This window comes from Platichthys flesus, chromosome 2 (genome assembly GCF_949316205.1).
Source record: "Platichthys flesus chromosome 2, fPlaFle2.1, whole genome shotgun sequence".
Lineage (NCBI taxonomy): Eukaryota > Metazoa > Chordata > Actinopteri > Pleuronectiformes > Pleuronectidae > Platichthys > Platichthys flesus.
The window spans coordinates 26769605-26797530 of NC_084946.1; the positions used below are offsets into that span (position 1 = coordinate 26769605).

Below are 27926 nucleotides of genomic sequence, written 5' to 3' on the forward strand. Positions count from 1 at the left end.
TTAGGCATATCACCAGACATTCAGCTTCGACCCACAAACAAACACGAGTGTGGAGGCCTCCCCCCTGACATGTTATCTCCTGAATGTGAATCTAACGAGCAGTTAGCATTTGAATTCATGAGCAGGAGTTTACATGAAAAGCACAAAGTCAGCTCTCTGAGTCATGTAAGGACTGGAAGCGGTGTTATGCTAATGTGTGCGTGGATCATGGCCCCGTGAATCCCCCAGAGGAGGAGGCTTTTAAAGATAATGTGCGTGTGGAGCATGAGGTGGTTGTGTAGCACAGACACACAAGAAGCTGCTGCTCCTGTTTGCACTCAGGACGGATTTCTATGGATACATGCGTTTTCATGAACAACGCTTCACAATGACAACACTTCCACTCCTCTGCGTGTGAAGCGTGAGTCATTCTGACATCTTCTTCCAGCTGAGCGGCTCTGTGTGTTTCTTCTCATGCTAATGTTCGTTGTGTAATCGTGTTTGAAATCCACTCTTCAATGAGACTGGGCTCGTTTTCCCGTTTCACTCAGATCCTCTGGAATTATCACACAAATTCATTTTTAACATTCACACTTTGATGCAATAACTGCAAACACACTGACATGCATACATGGCACATAGCCCTAAGTGTCTGTGTGTGTTTGTGTGTGAGCGTGCATGCGTGTGTGTGCGCAACGATGCATAAGTTGTAAATATAAACAACTTGTTTATATGTGTGTGTGTGCATTGAACAACATGTGGGTCTTTTATTATTTATTTAAGAACTCGAAACATTCAAACTCTCTCGTACACACACACACACACACACACACACACACACACACACACACACAGACACACACACACACACACAGTCTCTCACTGTCTTTCTCTCACACACACACATTAGATTTTCTGAATCAACAATATTCCGAATGTTTGACTGAATCTCCTGAGTCCCCCAGGGTCAAGTTCAATTTGATTCATGAGAGTTGGACCAGTCAGGTTTCACTGGGAAGGTGAAAGTGTAGGAAGGACACACACACACACACACACACACACACGTTTAGAATTCAGCTGTTGCAATCGATACGCACAATGCTCCGTTTCTAAACGTTATAAGTTATGAATGAAAACCTGTTCGGCAGATAAATAAAATCCATACTGAGACTCAATGAAGCAAATCTTCATCTTCGTCATCATCACTTCACAGACTCGCTCTCAGAGGTTTGTTGATTTCTGAGCTCAAATCTCAAATGTCCCAGTCGGTGATGTTGATCTGCTGCAGCTGTCCTCCACTCTCTCTCTCTTTTAATGACTAACACGATGTTGTCTGTCCTCTTTGGTCCTTCAGATCCTCCGTCTCTCTGCGCCTCCTCCCCCCCGACACATCCCATCTCCCCCCAGGTCGCCCCCCCACCTCGTCGGTCCAGCATGTCGCTGAAGGTCCAGACCAGTAACGTGACCAACAAGAACGACCCGAAGTCCATCAACTCGCGGGTGTTCATCGGGAACCTCAACACGGCGGTGGTGAAGAAGTCGGACGTGGAGAGCATCTTCTCCAAGTACGGCCGCGTGCTGGGCTGCTCCGTGCACAAGGGCTACGCCTTCATCCAGTACGCCGGCGAGCGGCAGGCCCGGGGCGCCGTGGTCGGGGAGAACGGCCGGGTGCTGGCGGGGCAGACGCTCGGTGAGTCCCTGGTTCATCTCTCTCCTTCATCTTTGAGTCTTTGAGGAAGAGGACACGTGCAAACGAGTCGTGAGGCCGAGACGTGTCCACGCTGAAGAGATCTGGGGATAGAAGCTTCTTTGTTTTCATGCAAAGTAGTTTTGAGGTGAATTTACCTGCAGCTCCTCTGAAGGTCAATAAAAAGGAGAGTTGTCCTTTTACACAGATTTCAGCACAAATTGATGGAACAGAAAATAACACATACTTTAAATTGAAAGGACCTAAATGACTTTAACCAACTACGATATATATTAAGTTATATTCTCCCCCCCCCCCCCCCCCCCCCAGAGAGTTGAGGTCCCAGTATCTTCAGCATTCAAGTGGTTAAAATGACAAACAAGGTTTTTTTGTGTTTCCACTTAGGAACAAACGAGTGAGTAGACAACAACAAACCATTATTCCCTCAGCTCCGGCTGCTTTGTGTCTTTTGAATGTGACTTGAAGGCGACTGAGGCCCTGAAGGCTCCAGTGAACACAAGCACATCTTAAAGTTCACTCGAGCTCAGTTTGGTCCAAATCATCAGCGTTTGTCTGACAGTATGTTTCAGGAGCTTCTGTTGTAAGCTCCTGAAAATCCCAAACACCAGATCCTCACGGAATCCTTTCACAAGTCCAGAGCTTTTTATTTCAAACCTGATGCCAAATCTGTTGGTACGATTTCACAGACCAGTCTGTTTTACTGGTTTAGACACGTGAAACTGTTTTTTCTTGCTGTGCTGATGTCAAAGTCAGACAAATCATCAATCAATCAATCAACCATGAAGCCCTTCTCACCCTGACCTCCACATTTCACAGCATTATGAGGAACTCAGTCATTTCTGCATCGTTTCATAATGAGCATAATTTAGGAGCTTAATGCAAAAATGAAATCGCTGCTTGACGACTAATAGGCCTGCAATGATTCTCAAAGTCAGACAAAAATCTTTAATAGACTCTCAGTGCTGTGTGTGTGTGTGTGTGGTTGTGTTTGTGTGTGTGTGTGTGTCTGTGTGTGTGTGTGTGTGTGTGTGTGTGTGTGTGTGTGTGTGTGTGTGTGTGGTCTCGCTGTGACAACTAAGGGACCACTAAGTGATGCTCTCCGCCCCGCTGCAGCTTTTTGTGTTTCTGTGTTTGTGTGTATGTGTGTGTGTGTGTGTGTGTGTGTATATGTGTGTGGTTGTGTGTGTGTGTGTGTGTGTGTGTGTGTGCATGTGTGTGCATGTGTGCTTGATACAAGAAAATATGTGAATGAGCATAACTGAAAATGTGTGTGTATTGGGATAAAGGTTTAATTGTGCGATATCACAAAACACACACAAATGTATCTGGCATAACTGTGATTTTGTGTGTGTGTGTGTTTGTGTGTGTATGTGTGTGTGTAGTGTCGCTGTTACAGCTAAGGGATCACTAAGTGATGCTCTCCGCCCCGCTGCAGCTTTTTGTGTTTCTGTGTGTGTGTGTGTGTGTGTGTGTGTGTGTGTGTGTGTGTGTATGTGTGTGCACATGTGCTGCGTGTGTTGCCATGGGGAACATATCAATTCCGTCTTCTCTCTCTGAAGCACTCATCTCCTCGACTCTTCTCCTCCTCTCATCACAGACGACCGTGGGCTCCAGTTTAAAGTATTTACAGAGTTTATAACGTCAGACTAACCCTTGTCACCACCTCACTTCTCTGGTTTCCCAGTAAACACGACTTCAGAACCTAAAAGTGAGATGATGGTAAAACAAAAATGACCCCAATGGTTATGGATAGACTATGCGTGTGTGTGTGTGTGTGTGTGTGTGTGTAGGTGTGTGTGTGAATTTCCTCCTGTCGTGCCTGCGGGGGCGTGTCTTGCAGGTAGTCTCCTCCCACAATCCAAAGTCCTGCAGGTCCTGGTGGGGTGAAAACTGCAGCTTCCTCTGTAATGAGACTGGAACGCCGCGCAGAGCACCCACCCCCCCCCCCCCCAGTGCATTCTGGGATTGACTCCCACCCCTGATGATTTTCTCTCTGTGTGAGAACCGAGCGACAATTAACCACCAAGCAGTTAATACTGATACGAGCAGTTTCCCTGATTTGTTCTTCACGGTTTCCACCAGCCAGGTGTTGCTGAGCGCGTTATGTTCCTCAGGGAAATAAAATCTAAAATGTATTTCAGGTTGTTAATAGAAACACAAACTTTAAATTTGCAATTTAAAGCATTAAATAAATAATCAGAAAGAAATAACAATTACTCCCCGTGAAGCACAGCTGAGGAAGTCGACCTGAGAGATTTGTGTTGTCGGCTGAAGCTTCGAATTCACCACTTCAACACATATTCCATCTTTTCTACTAAATATATATATATAAAAAACGTAAAGAAAGATCATCAACTACTGACGTGTGTGTCAGCTGTGAGGTTTCAGAGGTTTACACACGTCTGTAGTTTCTGATCTTAATTCAATAAGTGGAGGGAGATTTCATTCATTCATGTCAAAGTCAAGTTTGTTGTCAATTCTTAAATGCTCTCTAATCTCCTGTATAAACATATACATTGATAGAATATATATATATATATATATATATATATATAAGTATATGCAAAAGTAGATTCACCCACAGGAGGAGAAGCAGCAGCAGCGGCAGTTTGATGGCAGCATTTACAGAAGAGAAACTAACGAGTGAAATGAGATCAAAGACAGTTCAGAGAGATTAAAGGAGATTAACATGGAGACAAAACCTCATCTCTACATTTTAACTGACTTCTATCTGAGATCATTTTTTTAAATGAATTTAATTAAATTTACAGGGTTTTGGTTTCAACTACTCATCGACTGGGATTAATTATTAATCCTTTAATTTCAATATTCTCCATATCAATCACTCATTTGATTTGTAAATGTCCACAACTAATGCAGGATAATTACACCTTTGTGTGTTCCCATTACTGTGTGTAGTTATCTAAGTGTGTGTGTGTGCGTGTGGTTTTGTGTTTGTGTGTGTGTGTGTGTGTGTGTATGTGTGTTGCATCCTCGACTCAGCTCTGTAAATAAAGCAGGAAGCAACAAATAGATTATTTTACTTTAAACCTTTGAATCCTCTTCCATTAATGTTGATTTCGTCCTCACACCAGAAACTCTTATTTATTAACACATGTCTTCATCATTTATTCACTCTGGGTCGAACTCGGTTTGTTTATAAATGTGTGGATATACATTAATGTGACGTTAACCAATGGGAACAGCCTGAGCTGCTGTTTAAAGTTCACTGTAGATGGTGTAAAATGGCTCAGCAGCGCCCCCCAGTGGAGACTATGCCATAACACACCGTCCAGCTCCGTTGGCACACATGCTCCTCATCTTGTCATAGGTTCTCTCTCTCTTCCAGGCTTTGGAATAAATATCTCTGAGTCCAGATCAGTTCAAGATTTAAGGGCTTTTAATGGAACAGGAGCTTTAAATTAAATTTAACAAAAGTTTGATTCCTCTGCTTTCTTCTCAGACGTCAACATGGCAGGAGAACCGAAGCCGACTAGACCTAAAGTCCTAAAGAGATCTGCAGCTTCTCTCTACAGGTACACGCCTCTGATATCAGATCCATCAGATCCATCAGGTCCATCAGATCCATCAGATCCATCAGATCCATCAGATTCAACCAGATCCAATCAGATCCATCAGATTCATCAGATTCAATGAGATTCATCAGACCCATCAGATCCAATCAGATCCATCAGATCCATCAGATCCATCAGATCCATCAGATCCATCAGGTCCATCAGATCCATCAGATTCATCAGGTCCATCAGGTCCATCAGATCCATCAGATTCATCAGATTCAATGAGATTCATCAGGTCCATCAGATTCATCAGATCCATCAGGTCCATCAGATCCATCAGATTCATCAGGTCCATCAGATTCATCAGGTCCATCAGATCCATCAGATTCAACCAGATCCAATCAGATCCATCAGATTCATCAGATTCAACCAGATCCAATCAGATCCATCAGATTCATCAGATTCAATGAGATTCATCAGACCCATCAGATCCAATCAGATCCATCAGATCCATCAGATCCATCAGATCCATCAGGTCCATCAGATTCATCAGATTCAATGAGATTCATCAGACCCATCAGATCCAATCAGATCCATCAGATCCATCAGATCCATCAGATCCATCAGATCCATCAGATTCAACCAGATCCAATCAGATCCATCAGATTCATCAGATTCAATGAGATTCATCAGACCCATCAGATCCAATCAGATCCATCAGATCCATCAGATCCATCAGATCCATCAGGTCCATCAGATCCATCAGATTCATCAGGTCCATCAGGTCCATCAGATTCAATGAGATTCATCAGATCCATCAGGTCCATCAGATCCATCAGATCCATCAGATTGAACCAGATCCAATCAGATCCATCACATCCAATCATATTCAATGAGATCCATCAGATCCATCAGATCCATCAGATCCACCAGATTCATCAGATCCATCAGATTCAATCAGATCCATCAGATTCATCAGATCCATCAGATTCATCAGATTCATCAGATTCAATCAGATCCATCAGATTCATCAGATCCATCAGATTCATCAGATTCATCATATTCAATCAGATCCATCAGATTCATCAGATTCATCAGATCCATCAGATCCATCAGATCCATCAGGTCCAATCAGATCCATCAGATCCATCAGATCCATCAGATTCATCAGATTCATCAGATTCTTCAGATTCAATGAGATTCATCCGATCCATCAGATCCATCAGATTCATCAGATTCATCAGATCCATCAGATCCCTCAGATCCATTAAATCCAAGCAGATCCATCAGATTCTCCACATCCATTAGATCAATCAGATCCATAAGATTCATCAGATTCATCAGATTCAATGAGATTCATCAGATTCATCCGATTCATCCAATCCATCAGATCCATCAGGTCCATCAGATCCATCAGATTCAATGATATTCATCAGATTCATCATATTCAATCAGACCCATCAGATCCATCAGATCCATCAGATTCATCAGATTCCTCAGATCCATCAGATTAATGAGATTCAATGAAATTCAATGAGATTCAATCAGATCCATCAGATCCATCAGATTGAACCAGATCCATCACATCCAATCAGATTCAATGAGATTCATCAGATCCATCAGATCCACCAGATTCATCAGATTCATCATATTCAATCAGATCCAATCAGATCCATCAGATTCAATCAGATCCATCAGATTCATCAGATCCATCAGATCCATCAGATTCATCATATTCAATCAGATCCATCAGATCCATCAGATTCATCAGATTCATCAGATCCATCAGATCCATCAGATCCATCAGATCCATTAGATCCAATCAGATCCATCAGATTCTTCAGATCCATCAGATTCATACGATTCATCCGATCCATCCGATCCATCAGATCCATCCGATCCATCCGATCCATCAGATCCATCAGATCCATCAGGTCCATCAGATTCATCAGATTCAATGAGATTCATCAGATTCATCATATTCAATCAGATCCATCAGATCCATCAGATTCCTCAGATCCATCAGATTAATGAGATTCAATGAAATTCAATGAGATTCAATCAGATCCATCAGATTCATCAGATCCATCAGATTCATCAGATTCATCAGATTCATCAGATTCATCAGATCCACATAAGATCAACAGATATGTTAAGTACAGGAACAAATGTCGATCTGAACCAGATAACTTGAGGAGATCCGACACTTTAAACCCACCGGGTCAGCACCACCCTGCTGATGGAGGAGAGCTGAAGCTGTTTCATGAACTAAAGCACCATCTTCTATTTTTAAACGTCTCCGTCCTCGTGCATCAAAGCCTCTCAGAACGTTTAGGTTGTTTCTTTTTAACGTAGAACAGAGACAGAGTATTTCTGATATGACAGAGGTAATATTATCGTGAGAAATCAGATTCTTTGGCAGTTTTTTGCTTAGATAAGGTTTTTAAAATACACACAAAATATAATCTATAAATGTAAAGATATTAATAAATTAATAAATGTACCTCAATCCCAATAAGAGGGAGAATTCCTGAAACTGAAAAAAAGGATATTTAATAAATAAAGCAGTCCTTGAATAACAAGTACTTTACTGACTAAAAAACTTTACTGTTCAAATGAACTTCAAGTTAAAGTTTCTGGCTCCTCTGATGTTTGTAGCTGGGCAGGTAGCCTCTGGATGAGACGAGTGCAGCTAAGGTGAACTGAAATTAACCTGATATCCCAGTAGATCTGTTAAAGTGGTTGATGGTTCCCTGGTGAAACTAAAGCTGGAGCCACTGGAGGGTTTGACCCATTTAACCCTGATTCCCACCCCCCAAGAATCAAAGGAGCCATCTGTCGTTACCGATGTGAGGTCCAGACGATCTGAGGGTGTGATGGGTTACAGAGACATTCTTGCACCTTATCATCGGGGGTGGGGGGGGGGGGGGGGGTCTGGACAACCACTCTCTCCCACATTCATACAGATGGTTAGTTTAGAGCGTTGAACTGTGGGAGGAAGGAGGAGAACCTGGAGGAAACCATGCAAACACTGGGAGAACATGCCAACTCCACACAGTAGGTCCCCGGCTGAACCTGGACTCAAAATCCAAACCCCTGCTACGCCCCATCCCCACACAGTTATTGTATATTCCCTTTTCCTGGGGTTTAAGAACATCTGACGTGTTCGTGTCTCCTCCGCGTTCTAAACCCTGGTCTCTTGTTTGGACCGAACATCTGAGGAACCGAGCATCTGGGATGTTTGTGCTGTGACAAGTGTCAGAACCTGTTAAACATCTCCCACTTCATCCACTCTCTGTTTAAACAGGTTTCACTTCAGATTGTCATTCATCTCCTTCTGTCTCCTAACCAGATAGGAAGTTGTTGTGGTTTCTTTGTCTATCCCACTCAGTTCAGAAGTATTGATGTTATATTTTTATAAATTTTTAATGTTTTTTATTTGTATATACTCTGCATGCAAAGCTCGACTAAGCTTTTTTCCCATGCAATGTTTTAAATGTGGATTTAATGCTTGTGTTATGAAATGCATTGTGTGTTTTGTATAGTCAATATGTCCTAATGTGCTTTTTCCCCCAGCGGCTACGAGTTTGACTACGATTACTACAGAGAAGAATTCTATGACAGGTAAGAGGAAGGATGGTTCTTGGGGTTCCTCCAGCATTTCTCCTCCTGTCAGCAGAGATGAATTCAGACTCTGAGCATTTTGATTTCGTGGCCCTGCTGTTTCCAGCGATCAGCTGAAGGTTAATCGAGTTAACCTCCCGGAGGCCGGAGGTCTGAGTGCTGCTCGGAGAACCACTGGACTCAAACACGTCTCTGCTGAGGAATAAAGAATGAATATAAAGTTCGAAGCTCTTCACGGGATCGTTGTTATGAGACGTGGAAATGAAGACGAGACAGTTTTCACCTGTGAAGAAAAACAGAGTTCATCTTCAGACAGTAACTAAACCTGGATCAGTGTTGTTTGTGTGAGAGAGAATCAGCTGATGACCAAACGTTTTGTTGATATAATAATAGTTTTAAAAGGTAATTTAGTGCAGGTCTTTATTGTTTGTGTACTAAACCAGTGGACAGGTACAATTGTTTTATATATTATATGTTAATATACTGGAGAAGAGAACTGGTTCAGTCCAAATGTAGGAAGATGGATGCTCGGCTCTTTTGGTAGATGTTGTGGAATTATCTTTGAAGTCAGGTGAAGTTGGGAGGAGCAGTAGCTGTGCAGGTGTGTGTCTGTGCACCTGCAGGAATGTTATTTATCTGAATAAATCCCAGTTGAGATCCCAGTGTTTCCATTGACGCAAGGTTTGTCAGGCTGGAGGAGAATTGATGAACTGACGGATCCAATCACAGCTTCAGTCAAAAGCCAATCTGAGAGAACCTCTCAGCTGGAGACCGGACAGATGTCCTGATGACTCATAAACAATAACTTCATAAACGATTGATTGGTGATAAATTACCCACAAACCCCAACAGCAGCCAAACAGTAACAGATCCTATTCAGCATAGTTCCAACTAAAGTATTTTTAGCAGGATTATCTGCTTTTGGCTCGTGAGGATCTGATGAAACTAATAATGAGGAACATCTGGTTTGATGTGGTTGATTTACTTGGACCTCCACAGTCCTGCCACAGTGTGGTAATCAGAACCGCTCTGACAGGAGCAGCTGAAAGTAAAAAAAAGAAAATCATCAAAGTCATCGCCGTTAAACCAAAGAGGGCAGAAAGAAATTGCTGCATTTGTCATCCTGGCATCGCCCGTGCTTCCAGCAAGTCTGGTTGTTTTGTTCTTAAAAAGCGAGCAGAGCGGAACAGGACGTTTGAGATGTCCATCTGACATGAATCAGGGACGATGCCTCTGATGAGCCCCGACGTCAGTGTCTGTCTCCAATCTGAGGACGTGATCAGCCCGAGGGGAAATAATGACAATGTCGAGCATCCTCTGCCACGGGAGCAGTTCTTCAGTATAGTAACAATACAGTTCCAGAGGTTAGTCACTGTAAGATTAAAGCTGCTTTCCACAGCGGAGTTAATACATCACTTCCTGTCTCCACCTGAGGGATTTGATGCTGTTGTGAGGGGGTCTGTGCAGAGGACCTCCTGCTGTGTTGTGCACGTGTGAAACACAAACTCTGGATTTTACCTGGAGGACGAGTCTGAAAACAGCCTGAAGGAGAAGAGTAGGAAACAGTGTTGAAGTATCTGGATTATTTGCTGCATTTGATCTTAGATAATGGACGATAACATTATCACAGAGGGGTTACAGGGAAAATACATGGAAGTCCTTGTGTTTCTTTGAGTGACAGGTCTGTGGTCAGTTAATAGGGTTGTTATGGCACATGCTTGCTCACAGAGTCGAGGCAGTGGGATGAGAATCACTGGATACACACAACTTCAAAGTCTTCCATCCTGGTTCCTCTTTCTCCCAGGGAGGGAAGATCAGTTGTGTCTCTTTAATTCCCTGATTAATGCATCACTTTCCCCCTTTGGAGGGAACAGCCAGAGAACTTAACTCGGTATTTGCTCTCTTGCACCATTGCAAAAACCAAACCACACAAAAAAAAGAGATGAATGATTTTAAATAAAATGTATAAAACAAACACATATTGCATCATATTGATAGCAGTGGGATTTAGTCCATGATGAGCTCTCTGGTCTCAGAGTCGTTCAGGACCAGATGGTTTTCTGTGCATCTCCAGGTTTTTACTTAAATTAAGAACGACAAAATGGTTCTATTTATAATATTTCACTCTTCTAAATCCCTTGTTATAATATTCTTTTATTCAAGAGCAATTCCTGATTGTACCCGAATTTGTATTTTATTTTGTGTCTTTAAGACTGAATGAATATCTTATTTTATTATTTGTAAATTCCTCAATTATTACATATTTAGACAAAATTAATAATTAATAATTGTTGGATAATTGTGAATTTAAATTAAATCATTTTTTTGAATGTTTTTTGTTTGTATTATGAATTCATTTCTCAGAATAACTTAATTTCTATTCCTTCTGTTAATTTGTTTTTCAGCTTAATTCATCCTTCGTTCTTCTTAGTTCTTAACTTTGTCGGTTACTTCTCCTCTCTCCTCCCTGTCTCTCTCTCCCTCCTGCTTCTCTCTCCCTCCTGTCTGTCTCTCCCTCCTGTCTCTCTCCCCCTCCTGTCCTCTCTCCTGTCCTCTCTCCTGTTTTCTCTCTCCCTCCTGTCCTCTCTCCTGTCTCTCTCTCCCTCATGTCCTCTCTCCTGTCTCTCTCTCCCGCCTGTCTCTCTCTCCCTCCCGTCCTCTCTCCTGTCTCTCTCTCCCTCCTGTCTCTCTCCCCCTCCTGTCCTCTCTCCTGTCCTCTCTCCTGTCTCTCTCTCCCTCCTGTCCTCTCTCCTGTCTCTCTCTCCCTCATGTCCTCTCTCCTGTCTCTCTCTCCCTCCTGTCTCTCTCTCCCTCCTGTCCTCTCTCCTGTCTCTCTCTCCCTCTTGTCCTCCCACCTGTCTGTCCTCTCTCCTGTCTCTCTCTCTCTCCTGTCTCTCTCTCCCTCCTGTCCTCCCTCCTGTCTCTCTCCCTCCTTTCCTCCCTCCTGTCTCTCTCTCTCTCCCTCCTGTCCTCTCTCCTGTCTCTCTCTCCCTCCTGTCCTCCCTCCTGTCTCTCTCTCCCGCCTGTCTCTCTCTCCCTCCTGTCCTCCCTCCTGTCTCTCTCTCCTTCCTGTCCTGTCTCCTGTCCCTCTCTCCCTTCTGTCCTCCTTCCTGTCTCGCTCTCTCTCCCTCCTGTCCTCCCTCCTGTCTCTCTCTCTCTCTCCCTCCTGTCCTCTCTCCTGTCTCTCTCTCCCTCCTGTCCTCTCTCCTGTCTCTCTCTCCCTCCTGTCTCTCTCTCCCGCCTGTCTCTCTCTCCCTCCTGTCCTCCCTCCTGTCTCTCTCTCCCTCCTGTCCTCCCTCCTGTCTCTCTCTCTCTCCCTCCTGTCCTCTCTCCTGTCTCTCTCTCCCTCCTGTCCTCTCTCCTGTCTCTCTCTCCCTCCTGTCTCTCTCTCCCGCCTGTCTCTCTCTCCCTTCTGTCCTCCCTCCTGTCTGTCTCTGCAGGTTGTTTGAGTTCCGTGGCAGGGTGTCTCCAGTTCCCCGGGTGGTGCCCGTCAAACGCCCGCGGGTGGCAGTGCCCCTGGTGCGACGAGTCAAATCCCTGCCAGTCAAACTGCTGGCGCGTAACGCCTCGGTGCTCCCCACCAGCAATGGAAACAAACAGAGATGTGAGTGTCTGCTTATTAAACATAAACAAATATTCAGATATTCTTCATCCAGCAGAGACGGTGAACCAGCAGTGGAGAGCCGCTGCCACTTGTATTCAGACTCAATCGTTTGTGTCCAAACAGCTGTGCAGCCTCTGCCAGCTCCCCCCCCCCCCCCCCCACGTCTTCACTGTGTCCCCGTAGTATAACACATATGTAATATATTCTCAATAAGGTATTCAGCCCACATTTCCTTGTGCTGTGCTTCACCTACAATTTCAAATAAAACTTGAATATATTCAAATAATAATAATATTAGTAATAATGTCAAAAAGGAATTTTTAACAATCAGATTTTAGTTTTTCTTTTTCAGTATCACTCAATATCATACTGGAGGAATACTTATGTCTTTTTAATAATAATACTTTTATAATACAATTCCTGGATCAGTCCATTTATCCCATATCTATCTATCTATCTGTCTGTCTGTCTGTCTGTCTGTCTGTCTGTCTGTCTGTCTGTCTGTCTGTCTGTCTGTCTGTCTGTCTGTCTGTCTGTCTGTCTGTCTGTCTGTCTGTCTGTCTGTCTGTCTGTCTGTCTGTCTGTCTGTCTGTCTGTCTGTCTGTCTGTCTGTCTGTCTGTCTGTCTGTCTGTCTGTCTGTCTGTCTATCTATCTATCTATCTATCTATCTATCTATCTATCTATCTATCTATCTATCTATCTATCTATCTATCTATCTATCTATTTATCTGTCTGTCTGTCTGTCTGTCTGTCTGTCTGTCTATCTATATATCGGTTGTTGCATTGAAAGTAAACTTTAGAAAACTAAGTGTCTTTCTGAATCTTCTGACTCGTCTCTCTCATGTTCTCCTCTCTTGAACCTCTAACTCTGACTCTGACTCGAACCCTTCATCTTCCCTTCAGCTCTCATGTTTTACATGTCGGTGGCAGGTTCAGGCAGCGGGTCGACTGTTGTCACTTTATTTTTGCATCCTGCTCATTAGACATTCATCCAGCATCATGTTCAGATTCCAGATGTGAGGAGCGACGCTGCTTCAGCTCTTTTCTGCTTCAGCTCTTTTCACATCTGACTTCGACCTGGACCTTTTCTTTCCAAACAGCAGCTGAGTTGTTTTTCTTTCACTTCTTGAGTTTCCCTGAACGTCCGGGCTCACAAAGCAGTTTTCATGTCACTGATCGGAGTGTGTTTCTGTGTACTCATCAAAGTTGCATCAAAAATGGATTTGAAAAGGAAAAAGTCAAACAGACACACAAGAGTTTCTACTTCTTCACACTGCTTGTTCTTCTTCAAGCTAGAGTCTAGAGAATGTCCCGAACCCAAACGCTCAGACATCTTGAGGAGCTCCAGCTCCCTTGTGTCCTCGGATCAGACACTGACCCCCACAGCTGATGTGTGGAGTGTGATGGATGTGATGTGTGTGTTCATGGTTGAGTGAGGCCTGGGATGGAAAGTGAAGAAGTGCTTCATCAGTTCAGTCCATCATCAGAGAGAGAGAGAGAGAGAGAGAGAGAGACAGTACTTCAGGTGAAGTTAAAACAGTGTGAACTTTCTTCACTTCTACCGGGTCTGGATTAAGTTGGGATTTCAGAATTCTTACTGGTGGGAATCAGACGTGATGGGAACTTTAGTGTTTTCCATTTAAAGACAAGAAGAGCTCAGAGTGCAGGGGCATCATCTTGTCTCCTGTTGCTCCCTCTGCAGGGACCATGCCGAGGTCAGAAGTCTGAGCTTAAGAGAAAATGCAGTAATTCCGGAGCTGCCTTGAATTCAGTGTGGAGGAACCCCAGTGGGATCTCAAGCTCCTGTCGACTGACAGACTCCAGGTCCTTCACTCGGTGCTCCTGCTGTTTAAACGAGCACCGAACGCTCTGATATTAGGTTTATTATTAGATCATGTGTCTCACTAATCTGTTGTCATAGTACATTTGACCAAATTGGACTCAAAGATTTGCAAAGTTTCTCTTTTCTCCTCTTGTCTCTATACGTTTAAAATGCTAAATACATACTGACAGCTTTCCTTCTTGGTTCTGGCTCCGACCTCTGTCCTGGTCTGGATCATGTCTGAGATGCTTTGGCTGCATTTCTGGGCAGTGGGAGGAAGACGAGTTGCGTCAGTAGAAACAGTCCAGAAACAATAATGTGCTTATTAATAGAATTATTTGATGTTAACATTGTTCTCAGGCTTTAGTGACACAAACCTTTATATGCATGGATAAAAACCAAAGAAAGTTATCTTCTCGAGCTGTGAGAGGATCCCAAAACAAGGTTAGTTCAACTTATCTCAGAAGAACTTGCGCAGATAGTATTTTCAAATTATATGGATTTATATAAAACTTTACAGCGATCAAATGTTCCGCCTCGCACACTGGCTTATTTCACTGACTCCCCCCAGACCACAACTCAGTGATACTGTCAGGGAGGTGCTATAAAACCTGGAGGAGAATACTCTAAGTTGTCAAACATCAATAGTTAAATACTTCCCTTGTGCCGTTTTTTCTCCTCCTCCTCTTATTATAGTTTTAACTTCAGAGAGAATCAAGTGTTACCACAAGTGTTTTATAGCATCTGACTTTTATTAGATCCTGAGGAGGAAGAAAAACGCAGCTCTGGATGCAGCATATTGCAAAATTCTGATGGAAAGGTAACCTTTTGAAATCCAGGCCAACGGGCTGGAGAAACATCTGATATTCATTAACCTCTCAGACGGGACCTGGATCTTCTCAGGCTCCGATCCCCTGTTAGTGCCATACATCCAGACTATGTGAACTGTGCAGTTATCATCAGACACTGATGCACATGCAGCCTGGCTACCTACATGTGGAAAACCTGCAGTGCACTGTTTTATATTTATTAAATTGTGGATTTACTGGTCAAATAAACACATTAAATCACAGGTAAATTAAGTGTTTACACCACAGAGTGTGTTTTTGAGGTTGGTTGAGTTCTTGTGCAGCGGGCGACCAAACTCGCTTTGAATATGAAAGAGTTTCTCTAGATGATTAACTGTAGGAGCTGATCAGTCTGGGATGGGGGGGGGGGGTTGCAGGGGATGAACCTCTACAATAGATAACTGTTTGCTTGATGCATTATTATGCAGAGCAACAATGTTATCTACCGAGTTCATGCCGAGTCCTGCCAGAGATGGTAAAATCTTTATGGATGCTTTTCTCCCAGTGCTGGCAGCGTTTTATTTCCAGAAAAATAAATTGGCAAAACATAATTCTTTAGAAAGTGTATTGTCTGCAGCAGCTTGCACATCAGCAGCCGTGGATCTTGTCAAACTCTGCATATCTGGCACTTTGAGGTTGTGGAGTTGAGTATTGAAAGATCTGACTTAGAAACCAGAGTGAGGAGGAGATAGTTTTAGTGCATCTGAAGACCAAGACAGATTTGTCTCAGCTGGGTTTGCGTATTGAGACATGTCCATTGACAGCAGAGACGTGCAGAGTAGCGAGTGAGAGACGGGAAAGAAAACAATTAGACGGGAGGAGAATCAAGAAATGGAACAAGATACAAACGGATTCACAGGGAAGTGGACAAGATAGAGAAATCAGGGCAGAAGGGAGAGAGAAGGGACGAAAACATGGGAGCAAGACGATGTAATGGAAGAAGCACAGACATCAGAGAGAGAGGGCGAGGGAGGGAGGGAGAGAGGAGTGGTGGAAGAGCATTGCGCAACATCCCCTCCCTCACTCACAGTCGGTGAAATATGGTAATAATTGTGAGTATATTGTGGTGAAACAAAAAACAACCACCAGATGTGTTGCACGACTCCAGTTGTTTTCTGCTGCTACCAATGTACTCATCACTCTGCCCCCCCCCCACCCCCCGTCTTTCTCTCTCACCTCTTTTCTGTCATTTGCTCCAGAAACTTGTGAATGCTTCATTGTTTTTTTTTATTGCAGGACAAACGATGAAAATACAACATGTCAGTGCAATACAAGATGAGTTAATTTAACTGCTAAATCAGATCAATAAATAAATAAATGAAATCAAGAAAAATTCATTGAAGCTAACAAATAGAAATATACGATATATATATATATTTATCTCATGGTTTGAAGTAACAATCATTGTTTGGATTGAAATTTCATAAAAATTATTATGAAATAAAATAAGAGTAAGGGAACTGAAAGAATCACATAATAAGACCCGAGGCTCTGATGCACTTTCTCAGGATGTGTTGGTTCAGGCGCTTGGGGAGATTGATGGATCCCAAAAGAATGAACCCTGACGTTTTGGGTTCCAAGACATTTTCTCTGGTGTTTGCTTCACATGAACAATAACCATCAGAAATGTCACTGGCAGATTCCCAAGCAAAAGACGGAACCCTCTCCATTTTTCAATTCCACCCCCCGGCTTTGGTCAGATGGTTCAGGCAGGTTGCTGGTGATGTCATGGTTTGACCCCTCAGTGACCTCAGAAAATCACATGACCAGTGTTTAAAATTCATGTCTTTCTAACTTCAGTTTCCAGCATGAGACGGAAGCTCGAGCTCAATAAAGTAACACACACTAAAATTATACACTTAAATTATTAATCAGAGCATGAACACTAACTTTTCTCATATCTGTCTGTATGTGTGTGTGTGTGTGTCTCTCTCTCTCTCCCTCCCTCTCTCTCTCTCTCTCTCTCTCTCTCTCTCCCTCCCTCCCTCTCTCTCTCTCTCTCTCTCTCTCTTCCTCCCTCTCTCTCCCTCCCTCTCTCCCTCTCTCTCTCTCTCTCTCTCTCTCCCTCCCTCTCTCTCTCTCTCTCGCTCTCTCTCCCTCCCTCTCTCTCTCTCTCTCTCTCTCTCTCTCTCTCTCTCTCTCTCCCTCTCCCTCTCCCTCCCTCTCTCTCTCTAGCAGCAGTGAGGGGTGCAGAGCTTCAGGCGATCAAGTCAGAGTTGACTCAGATTAAAACCAACATCGAAGCTTTGCTGGGCAGACTGGAGCAGATCACAGAAGACGCACACATCACCGCCGCAGGTGACTCACACTACACAGTCAAACACTGTAAACCTGTAAATGGAAACATGCTGAGAAATATGAACTGTGAGAATCGTTTGAGTAATAACTGTCACTCTCATCGTACACGCCCCGTTAGATTCACTGGGGGGGGGAATAAATCATTTTCACATCAAGAGAAACAAGCAGGAAATAACTTTTAGGATTTCACTTCCTTTGGTTTTGTCTGCATCCTTAACTGGCTTTTTTTTTTTAATGAAATAGTTAGCGAGGGATATCTTAATTTGAATAATAAATCAGGTCCCATGCATGATGAAACACCTTCTATAAATAATATCTACCAATAGAAGAAGGCTATAAATTCTTAAGTATTCGTTTCATTCAGAATTAGTTATTAAGCCGAAGAGTTGTCCTGTGTTCTCCATCAGCATTGTATAGCATTTTGTTGTTTTGTTGCATTGTGTTGTGAACATTCAAACATAAATCAGAGGTGTACAGAGATGTGATTCACAGATTATTTTCCTTGAATTTTGTTGTATAATACAATACCATAGAATTCAATTCAATTAAATTCAAACAACAGTAATCTAAACTTTAAAAGTCCACTCTGGAATCAATTCATTTCCACTTAAAATCATCTTCTTTAATTGTCGGTGGTGCTAAATATAAGAAGAAGTGAATTAAATAAAAATGATAAAAATGTTTTGGGGTTTAGTCTTCCTCGACCTCCAGCTGTAAACTCTCTCTCCAGCCGGTGAGGTTCTGATCCCATCAGCCACCGTCAGGTTCAGGGCCTTGACAAGCTGCTACTGCTGCTGCTGCCTACAGATGTGCTACCAGTCCCCAGTTTGTTGCTTTAGTGGAAGTTAAACAGTTTTCTTAGGAATGTAAATACACAATATAAATTCATGGCACACAGGAGACCCAGTACTGCTCATGTGGGAGTCTCACGGCGAGCTGCCCACTTGCCAGATGATATAATGAGGTTCTCATGGTTCTCTGCACATTAGATTCACCGACTGATCCCCTAAGCCGTGGCATTGTTTTATGAGAGCAATGCACAGACAGCGCAGTGAAGCGGTACCGCATACAATCCAACAATAAGGGAAGTCAGCAGGTTTAGCGACGGGTTATTAAACTTTATTCTGTGAGACGACTGCATTCGAACAGCTTGTGTTTCAAAGTGCTGGAGGCAGATTTGGCTTTGTGAAGGTTTGAGGAAATAAAAGGATATGAATTAGGAATAAAGTTTATTTCAGGATTCCAGGAGTTTCCCCAACTTTCACAGGCTTTGTGGTCCAGAGGTGAAAGGACGAGGCAGATCCAAAAAATAAGAACAGACCTCAATGATCAAATCTCTTACCGAGTTAATAAGCTGGGAGTTAAAGCTTAGACCAGAGTGACTGAGACAGTGATACTGACAGACTCTGCAGGAGAACGTGCAGAATCAAGACAGGAAGCTTCTGGTTTCTTTTTCTAGTTTTGGTCGCCAGCAGGTAAACAGTCCGTGTGAGGAGCAAAGGATCTGGAGCACAGTGTCTTAAACACATCAGATATCTGCTTTCATACATGGTCTTAGAAATCAAAACTACCACTGCTTGTGTGGAGAAACATTCCACTAGTAACATCTCACATTTCATAAAAATACCATGTTTGAAAGATGGAGTTTTGGTCCAGATTTCCGAAAACATTTGCCCCTTGCATCCAGAAGCTAATTCGTTATCAGGTGATGAGTTGGTCCATGTTATTAAACCAATGGGCAATATCCAAATTATTGTTATATTTGTAAAACAACATTTCTCTAGTTAAAGGCGTATGTAAAATACATATTCTGCACCTTTTATTCAATGCATTATTTTCATTCTTATGCCTTTAGATATTGTCATGCTCTCGTCTGTCTCACCCTGACTCTGCTGCTGTAACAAGTCTGATGTTTGGTGGTTTTGTGTTTGTCTGTTCCTTCTGATCCAGAACTGAGGAAGGCAGACGAGTGTAAAAATGAGGAGGCGTGGCAGGAAGGGGAGGAGTCGAGCTCAGAGCTGGATGACGAAGAGGAGGAGCAAAGACAGAACAGCGAAGCTGAGGAGGAGGAGGAGGAGGAGGAAGAAGATGAGGAAGAGGAGGAGGGAGAGCACACACCACACGACACCCAAGACCACATGGTGCGTATTACACCTGTACCAGTCTGAGTGTCACTGAGTGTCCTCACATTGATCCAACAGAGGACTTAAGGCTTAATGCTCATTTATATTTCCCTTTTATTTCCACTTAATTAGTCAACTGAGGCCTTTCTATATATGAGTGTATGAACTGGGTTCATGAAGGAAGTAGTCATAGCATGTATGGCAGCACAAAATCCCTTTAATCCCTTTTTTTTATTCACGTTATTTCAACTTTTGTCTCATATCAGCTTTGAGTAGATTTCTGTCGCGTAATTGCTGATTATGCGATTGGTTATTAATTATTGTATGATCTGTTGATTTGATCCCTTTTGTTCTTCACAGCCTGTAACTGCTGCACATTTCAAAGATGCCCCATGTGTGTATTATATATTATTAAATGTTGTACTGACGGTGTGTGGTGAGTCCACCAATCGTTTCATAAAAGGAGATCAGAATAGTTTATCAAATCATCAGGGGGATTTCTGAGGGATGGCTCCCTGGTGTAATTTTCAGATCATCAAATTTCCCAGCGTAATTGGCTGGAAGATATTTTATTTACCTTTATGGAAAATCAAATATTGTTTTGTCTTATGTCTTATTTTATCTGTGAGGTTAAGCAGGAGTTGTTGTTCAGAACAGGTCAGAAAGTCACCGGCAACAGTCGACTTGATGAATTCTCTCTGATGCTAAGTAATATAATGATGAATTCTCTCTGATGCTAAGTAATATAATGCTTTTTAGATTCAGGGCTTAATTTCTTATGCAACCTTCCCCCTCTTAATACCTAGTGATGCTCCCGTGTATTCGATGCTGAGTTTCTTGTGTGTGAGCTGCTCGTGGCAATGAAAGGGTTTCGACAAGCTCAGCTTCTTTAATTCACAGAGGTGTGGGGGGGGGCTCAATACTGATCCCCTCAAAAAGACGATGAGCAGAGGGGACGTCCTCAAGTGAGGGAGAGAACAGACCCGGGTGTACACAGACTTTATCTTATTGGTATTCACTGGATTGGTTAAACAGGGTTCTTCATCATATAAATCCTTAAAATTCAAATAATTGTGATTCTTTATATCAAATCCTGAGTCGTATAACTAATGCCCTTTAAGATATACAAAATGTTAAATTTTGATAAAGGTGAGTGTGGAAATATGTGTGGAAATGTTTTACTTCTGTGAGAATAAGATGTTATTTCAATGAATATTACTTTCTTTAAAATGTTAACTGTAAAAACATTTTAAAAAGTTCTTCTTCTAAACCTGTTATGAAAACATGATGAATTCCAGCCTCCTGTTGAGTGATGGTGTGTCAGAAGTGGACGTGATCCTGATCTGAGGACAGTTTCACTGACGCTGTGTTGTTTTGTTCAGGAAAACAGTCGCCTATCATCAGAGAGGGAATCCCTTCACCCGTGAGACGTGAGTGTTTCTCTGTGGACTCAGTTCAGTCCGGGTCTATCACATGTATTCACATTCACAGCTTTCAAAGGACCAGTGGACTTAAATCAGCCTCCACTTCTTATTCCTGACCACTTTTAGATGTTGTGTGTTTGAAAAGCAACAAAGTAAAGACACATACTGTTGAACCAGGGATCTATTGCTGCTGCACCTTCACACTCACACTTTCAAACCAAGTGGCAGAGATAAGGAAGGGACACATGGTGCTGTCACTTTCCCACTCATAGTTACCCTGCTCGTCAAGGAATTGAACCAACAACCTAACACCAGCCTGCCTGGTTGTTCATTTCCATAAGGTCATTAACTTTTCAATTGAGTTGCCCTCTTGTTGTTTTACAGTAAATATTTCTGCAACAGGTTTGAACTCTCCCGTGTCTCTGTTGGATTTCTGCAGCTTCCTGTAGCTTCCCTCCAAAGTAAAAACAACAGGCAGGTTATGTGACTTGTAGAATCTAAACCTCCTGTAAGTGTGAGTGAAAATGGCTGTTTGCCTTTATACGTCAGTTATCTGATTGTGATCCCGTCCAGGATGTTCTCCTCCTCCTTCTCCTGTTCCCCAGTGTCAGCTGGGATTGACTGTAGCCTCCCAGTGACCCTCAGAGGATCAGCAGCAAAGCTAATGAATCAATGAATATCCTGAAACAAATTATCTCCATGTGATGTCTGAAAATAATCAAATAAAAGCAAAATAACAGAACTCTGTCACGGCCCAAGTGTGTAAACAAAGTCAGAATCCATCGCAAATTGGCGGAGCATTTGACCAGCGTGGAAGTGTTTTTTAAAAGACAGGAGGAAATTGGCAATTTGTGCAGGCCCGGGGCAGAAGGTTATAGAAATACACACACACAGGGACACACACTCACACATATATATATATATATATATATGCCTCAGTAAGTTTAAAGCCGATGGCTGGAAAACAAACGCAGCTTCACATAAAGTGATATACATCTGGTTTTGATTGAATTCAGATCTTTATGATTTTTAGGGCAGGAACATGCCGTGTGCTCTCCACACTGTGCGAGTCTGTGCTCACCCGCACGTCTTCTTACATTTCCATTCACTCTCAGAACTTTGAGCGTCTTCATTTATACTTTAAACTGTTCTAATCACTAATATTGAGTTTGGCAGATGCATGTTTCTTCTCTGGATTGAATGAATTCTGTGGCAACGACCACAGAGAAAGTTAAATTTAATTCCTGGTTCTGCACCAAAAGGACATTAAGACTTTCTCGAACCCGTCCACCAAGTTTTGTGGAAATCTGTTCATTTGGTTTTGCATTGATTCTGAAAACCAACAGACAGACAAAGTACGAGTCTCCATGGGGAGGTAATTATCATTGGTTCGGCTGTAGTACATATACTGTGAATGTGTTTGTCGATGACACACAAAACACATTGTATGAACTATATTAATATTTCCCTATACATAAAATGTACTGTTGCTTCTCTGGAGAACATCGTTCTATCTTTAAACATCTTTGACATTCTTACATCTGGATCTGACTCCGTCTAATTCCATGATATTGGCAGGAAACCTGTCGAGCAAACAAACCCTGACAAAACCTGAAACTCAGGCACAGATATTTATTTTTTGTAATAGATGCCGCCCACTTGTGCTGATTGTGTACACAGATATCCAGCGCGGGGGGGGGGGGGGGGACAGTGCAATATCCAAGACGTTATAGTAGAATCTCAGTGTCCGACCGTCTTAGGTTCGTCTTGGGTAAACAAAGAAGCAATTGCTTTGGCAGGAGTTTCGGACGAGTGAAGAGAGAACACCTCGACCTTTGAGTGGCTGCACAACATCCCACCACCATTCTGCTCGTGAGCTTGGTCGCTCCACAGAATTAGATCAGAAAAAACGTTCTAATTACGGAGTCGTCCTGCTGCTTTCACAGAACATGACTAATGCCTTATTAACCTTATTAATGGTAACACTGAGTCTAGTTGTTTGCCAGGTATTTACAACGATCGGCTTTTGTGACACTCATTTCTTAGTGATCTTTAAAATGTGGTTCTGGTTTCAGTGTGGTCTAAATGAAGCTTGTACAGTACGTGACGGAGCAGAAGAATGAGATGTGACCAACAACAGATGAATCGGATCCTCGTTGTTTCATTTCCATTCTTTCTAAATTCACCACATTATAATAGATTGTGTCCTCCATGGAGGGATGGATAGCAGTAACGAGGAATTGGATGTCCCATTATGTACTATGTTATTATATTCTATGTTAAATGTTGACGTCATACGACTTGTGGCTTTAGAGGAGAACACAACCTCCTGTCACAGTTTCGTAGCATGTGCAGAGTCGTACTACGATATTATGTCTAATAATAAAAAGCTCTACTCTTATATAATACTTGAATTACACAGAGACCAAACAGTCGGAGCCTCATTTCAGACACGTTTTGTCCTTTTGGAAAACTGAAGTCCACCCTCCCTCAGCCCTCACCTTCCTCCTCTTGGTGACTCGTCGACCCTGAACACTGGACTCGATGATCAAATCCCCGCTGAGCCGACCGGCGGCTTTTGATTCGAGGTCTTTCCAGATAAAATAAAACGGCCCCGCGGCAGTTTGTGAATTGAGAGATTATGTGCAGGGAACAAATATAACGTGAAGGCTCGATTCGATGTCACGGCTGGATTCTCAGATAATACCAAGAACTGCACAGTTTAACTTTTTTTCTTTTGTCAAAGAATGTTTGAAAACTGAACCTTTATAGAAATATAACGCGTCTTTGTTCAGGTCTAGATTTTTGGTTTATTTTATTTACATGAAATCAAACGTGTTTTTACCACTGAAGCCAGTTTGGTTTGTGTCCAAATAGACTTTAGTGTCTGGATGCAACTGGATTAAATGGGTTGAAATAGTGATCAAGCAGCACTTGCCCTTCCTTCAACATAGCCACTTTGGCGCCCTTGAGCAAGGCATTAGATGCAAATGCTAGTTCAGACCAGGGCAGCCTTCAGTGATCAAGGCATTCCTGTAAAAGAGAAGCTGCCACGCAAGGAATTTACACAGAATAGATCAAATATAAAATATATTTTGACTGTACTGCATAGAGTCGCCTTCAAAGACTTACACAACACATACATGTCTGTGGTTTGAATCCCGGTTCCTCCTGTGTGGAGTTAGCATGTTCTCCTGGAGCTTCGTGTTGAAACATCACTTTGAAACATAAATACTTTAATGGTTTACACCATGGATGTAAAGTTCTGGATACGGATTGTAAATGAAGGTACTTTAAAAGGACCCCCACCAGTGTTTTTTCTCTTTATAGAAGCACTAACAGGGGTGTTACAGAAATAATTAACCTTACTATAGCATTTATCTGTTGGCCGTAAAGTCTGCACTATGTGTCACAGATAGCACGAGTCAGGGTCAAAGGTTAAAAGCCTGTTTGAATGTCTTCTGAATTGAGAGAAACCGGAGCTTTACGAGGGTTAAACCAAAAGGGAAGAGACGGGGCACGGTCGTAATGAAAATCAGATGGCGATGCTTTAGTCCAAAGTGCTGTGTGAAATATCAACGTTAGCTTGAGTGCAGGTCAACCCGTCCCACTGGCGCTAAGCTCGTCAGGCCAATGACAAACTGAAATCCGTGTGAAAACTCAAGCTGAAGGGTTAAATTGATTTGTAACGGTGGCCCTGACGGTCAAATCACTTCAACATAAACATTTCAGAAAAATATTTAAAACTCATTCATAGGTCGAATTGACACCACTGTGTGTAGAGGTGAAGTTACTGAACATTATTCCTACGATTTCTACGTCTTTGTTTCATTTTTCATGCTGAATGTGTGAAGGCTTAAAGGAATAGTTCACCCAATAAATGAAACTATCCCTTCAATGTCATTTCTGTTTCAGATAGAGAGGCCTGTGGAGGACGAGTCAGACAGAAGGAGAGAGAGAGAGGGAGAGAGAGAGAGAGAGAGAGAGATGGATGACAACACAGGAACGCCATCAAACAGCAGGGAGCTCGACCGACACACTCACCCTCACTCACTTTCTCCTACACACATACTTGTCTTACTTCAGTTGTGAGGACTGTCACTGACAAATTACATTCCCAGCCCCTTTACCCTCAAACACGCCTTTGATGTTTGTGAGGACCTGCCAACATGTCCTCACAATGTCAACCATCATAAACACACACACACACAGCAACACGCACGCACTCAAACACACACACACACACGTTAAAACTCCAGCAGAGACAGACTTCACACTTTACCAGAGCAACAGGAAGATACTAAAACAGCAGGGTATTGACAGAACACGTCGTAAAGTGATGAGTTACACATACTAACACCCGTGTGCGCACACACACACACATACACAAGGAAAAACCGAAAGTGAAGGAGACACTCGGAGCCACGGGGAGACAGTAAAACAGCAGGCTGCTGCCAACACGCATCTTAATCTGAGCAGGTTTAAGCCACAAACACGGGATCATCATCTGCTGCTTCAACGTAGAGCAACACAACTGAACACACAACGTGCTGAGGCACAGCTGGTTCTCCATCACAAAACCTGGTTGAGGCAAATTCTTTTTGGATTAAAATCTAGAAGAAATTTCCTCATCTGTGTAAAAACAAAATATATATATAAAACGTTCAGCTCCAAAGTTTAACCACAAACCCAATCTGTGATAATATTGAATAAGTTTCAAGATCTAATGCAGCTTATTAAACCACATATACAGTTCAAAATAGATTGTAATTGATTAATTATCTGATATATTTATCAAACAATAATCACATTGTAAGATCGTTAACACTATTATAGAGTCATGGCCCCAAAATGGCTTTGTTAAAAATGAGGAATGGGTCATAATGTTTTTTAGAACTATGGCTAATTGCTTTGACATGTGGTGATAAGAGCTGATAAATCAAAGTTTGATGTGATGATGTTATAACAACGTCTCAAAGTGCTGAACAAGAAGAAGTTAAACCAACAGAATTAAAAACCAACAGGACACTGGCCCCATTAGAGATGAAGCAGTAAAACATGACTGATTGATGTCTAGGTGTTTTGACCTGTGCCTTAGCCATGCACCAGGGGGCGACCAGGGTTATTGTGGCTCCACTTTAGCGAGATCAGATTTTAACTGATTCATAAACAGCCTGTTTAAGAGTTGAATCAAGTTTGTGTCCTGATGCATAAAGAAATATCAATTTGGTCTTTTCCCCGTCATAATAATATCCAGTTTGCAGATGAGCAGCCTCGGTCCCTCAAACACACATTATAATGTAAATATAGACTTATTAGCAGTAGAGGTAAATATGGATCACGGGATTCCTCAGTTGACACTTATTCAAAGAGGAGATAAAATCGTTTTGTTGCTGCTGATGAAGTTAAACTGTCTCTGAACCTTTTGTCCCCCCCCCCTCTGTCTGTTTCATCCTTCCTTTATTCACCTGCTTCCATCTCTTTCTGACCGCTTTTCTTTATTCCCAACATCTGTTTATCTTGTCCACGTCTTTCCGCCTGTTTCCCTCTCACTTTATTTATTTCTCACTCCATTGTCCAACTTTCCTTTCTCACTTCACATTAGACTTTTATTACATCCGTCACTTTCCTCTCGGGCTTTTCTTGGTCGTCTTTGGTTTCTTCTTTGGGCCAAACACTGCTATTTCCTCGTTCTGGGTTTATTCTTCAACTCTCGTCTCGTTTTCATACAGATCTTGATTTCGTTTGTTTTCTCTTTCTATTCTTTTCTGTGTGAGAGATTGGGAAAGCACAATGATTTAAAGGGATAATATGTAAGTTCTCTGAATTAAACTACTGGACGTATGATATAAATCGTGCTGAATTCTATTTTTACATTTATACAATTACATTTTTACTTTCTAGTTTAGAGCCAAATGTTGCTGATACACTTTTTTAGATCTTGGTCATATTCAGACATGATTCAGGATTTCAGTCATCAACTATTTTAAATTATGAGAGTCACAATCGGAGTAAATGTTCAAGTCCTTTAAGACGTCTTGTATCCACCAAACAATGTTGAAGAAATACTGATTGTTTACACAAATTTGCTTTGTCCAGTGATTTAATTAATGAATTTAATCCATTTATTTTGAGATCAGGAAAACCTCTGTGAATAATTCAGCTCCCCATTAAAAACTTCCCATGATTCTACGTTTCCTCACGATGTCATCGAGGTCTTTGTGTTGTTAATGTTTCAAATGAGAGAACCAGCTGCAGAATATGACGTATTACGGATTTAGGTTTGATCTGAAAACATAAATGTTCTCACCTCAAGTCTTACGAACATTTTCTCAAAACAAATACATTTATTAAATGCGACATTGAAAACAAACTTGAACCCAAAGTCTGAGCTGATTCTCCCACTGCCTTGTTTTGCCTTCTCTTGCTTTAGTTTTACTCGTCATTGTCAGCAGGTTTGTTTAAGAACTTCACCTTCACACAGGCTACACTGTAATTTGTACTGTTGCTTGTATATACTTGTTATAATTTCCTGAATCATCAGCCAGTACAGCATCATTTTATGTAAATGTGATCTACAGCCTGGAACTTTTTTTTTTACCACGAAATGATCAGATCTCCAGCTTTGAATTTTCAACGATTCTTTTCTTTTCAATCAGTGACTCTTGATTTATAAAATAATGAATCTTCAGGGTGAAATGTTGTGTCTCTCTCTTTCCTCTCTTCCTCCTGTTTCTCGACATCTTTTCACTTCTTCTCCCCATTTTCTCCTCTTGTTCCCGTCCACTTGCTACATGCTGATGTTCTGAAAAGGCTCTGCTGTTATTTCAACGACCTCCTTTACGATGAAGGTGATGAAGGTGATGATGCCGACTCCTCTGTCTGCACCGAGGCCTTTACAACACATGTAAATAATCCAAATAAAAAGAGGTGGAAGCTGTGACCGTTGTCTGAGGACTTTTGTTATCACAGATCAA

General features: G+C 42.2%; 1 protein-coding gene across 1 annotated transcript; it reads left to right on the forward strand.

Annotated features, from left to right (window-relative positions):
• The first annotated feature begins 1369 nt into the window (after positions 1 to 1369).
• raly (RALY heterogeneous nuclear ribonucleoprotein) lies at positions 1370 to 27926 on the forward strand. Its single transcript, XM_062411896.1, has 8 exons — positions 1370 to 1669; positions 5151 to 5223; positions 8782 to 8829; positions 12270 to 12433; positions 17283 to 17402; positions 19353 to 19543; positions 20908 to 20955; positions 24865 to 27926. The coding sequence occupies exons 1-7, from the start codon at positions 1414 to 1416 to the stop codon at positions 20950 to 20952; spliced, it is 897 nt and encodes a 298-aa protein (XP_062267880.1). The 5' UTR covers positions 1370 to 1413; the 3' UTR covers positions 20953 to 20955; positions 24865 to 27926.

Coding starts and splice junctions, on each gene's coding strand:
- raly (XM_062411896.1), top strand. CDS start 1,414: ATGTCGCTGAAGGTCCAGACCAGTAACGTGACCAACAAGAACGACCCG. Junction 1,670..5,150: donor GCTGGCGGGGCAGACGCTCG/GTGAGTCCCTGG, acceptor CTTTCTTCTCAG/ACGTCAACATGGCAGGAGAA. Junction 5,224..8,781: donor TCTGCAGCTTCTCTCTACAG/GTACACGCCTCT, acceptor TTTTTCCCCCAG/CGGCTACGAGTTTGACTACG.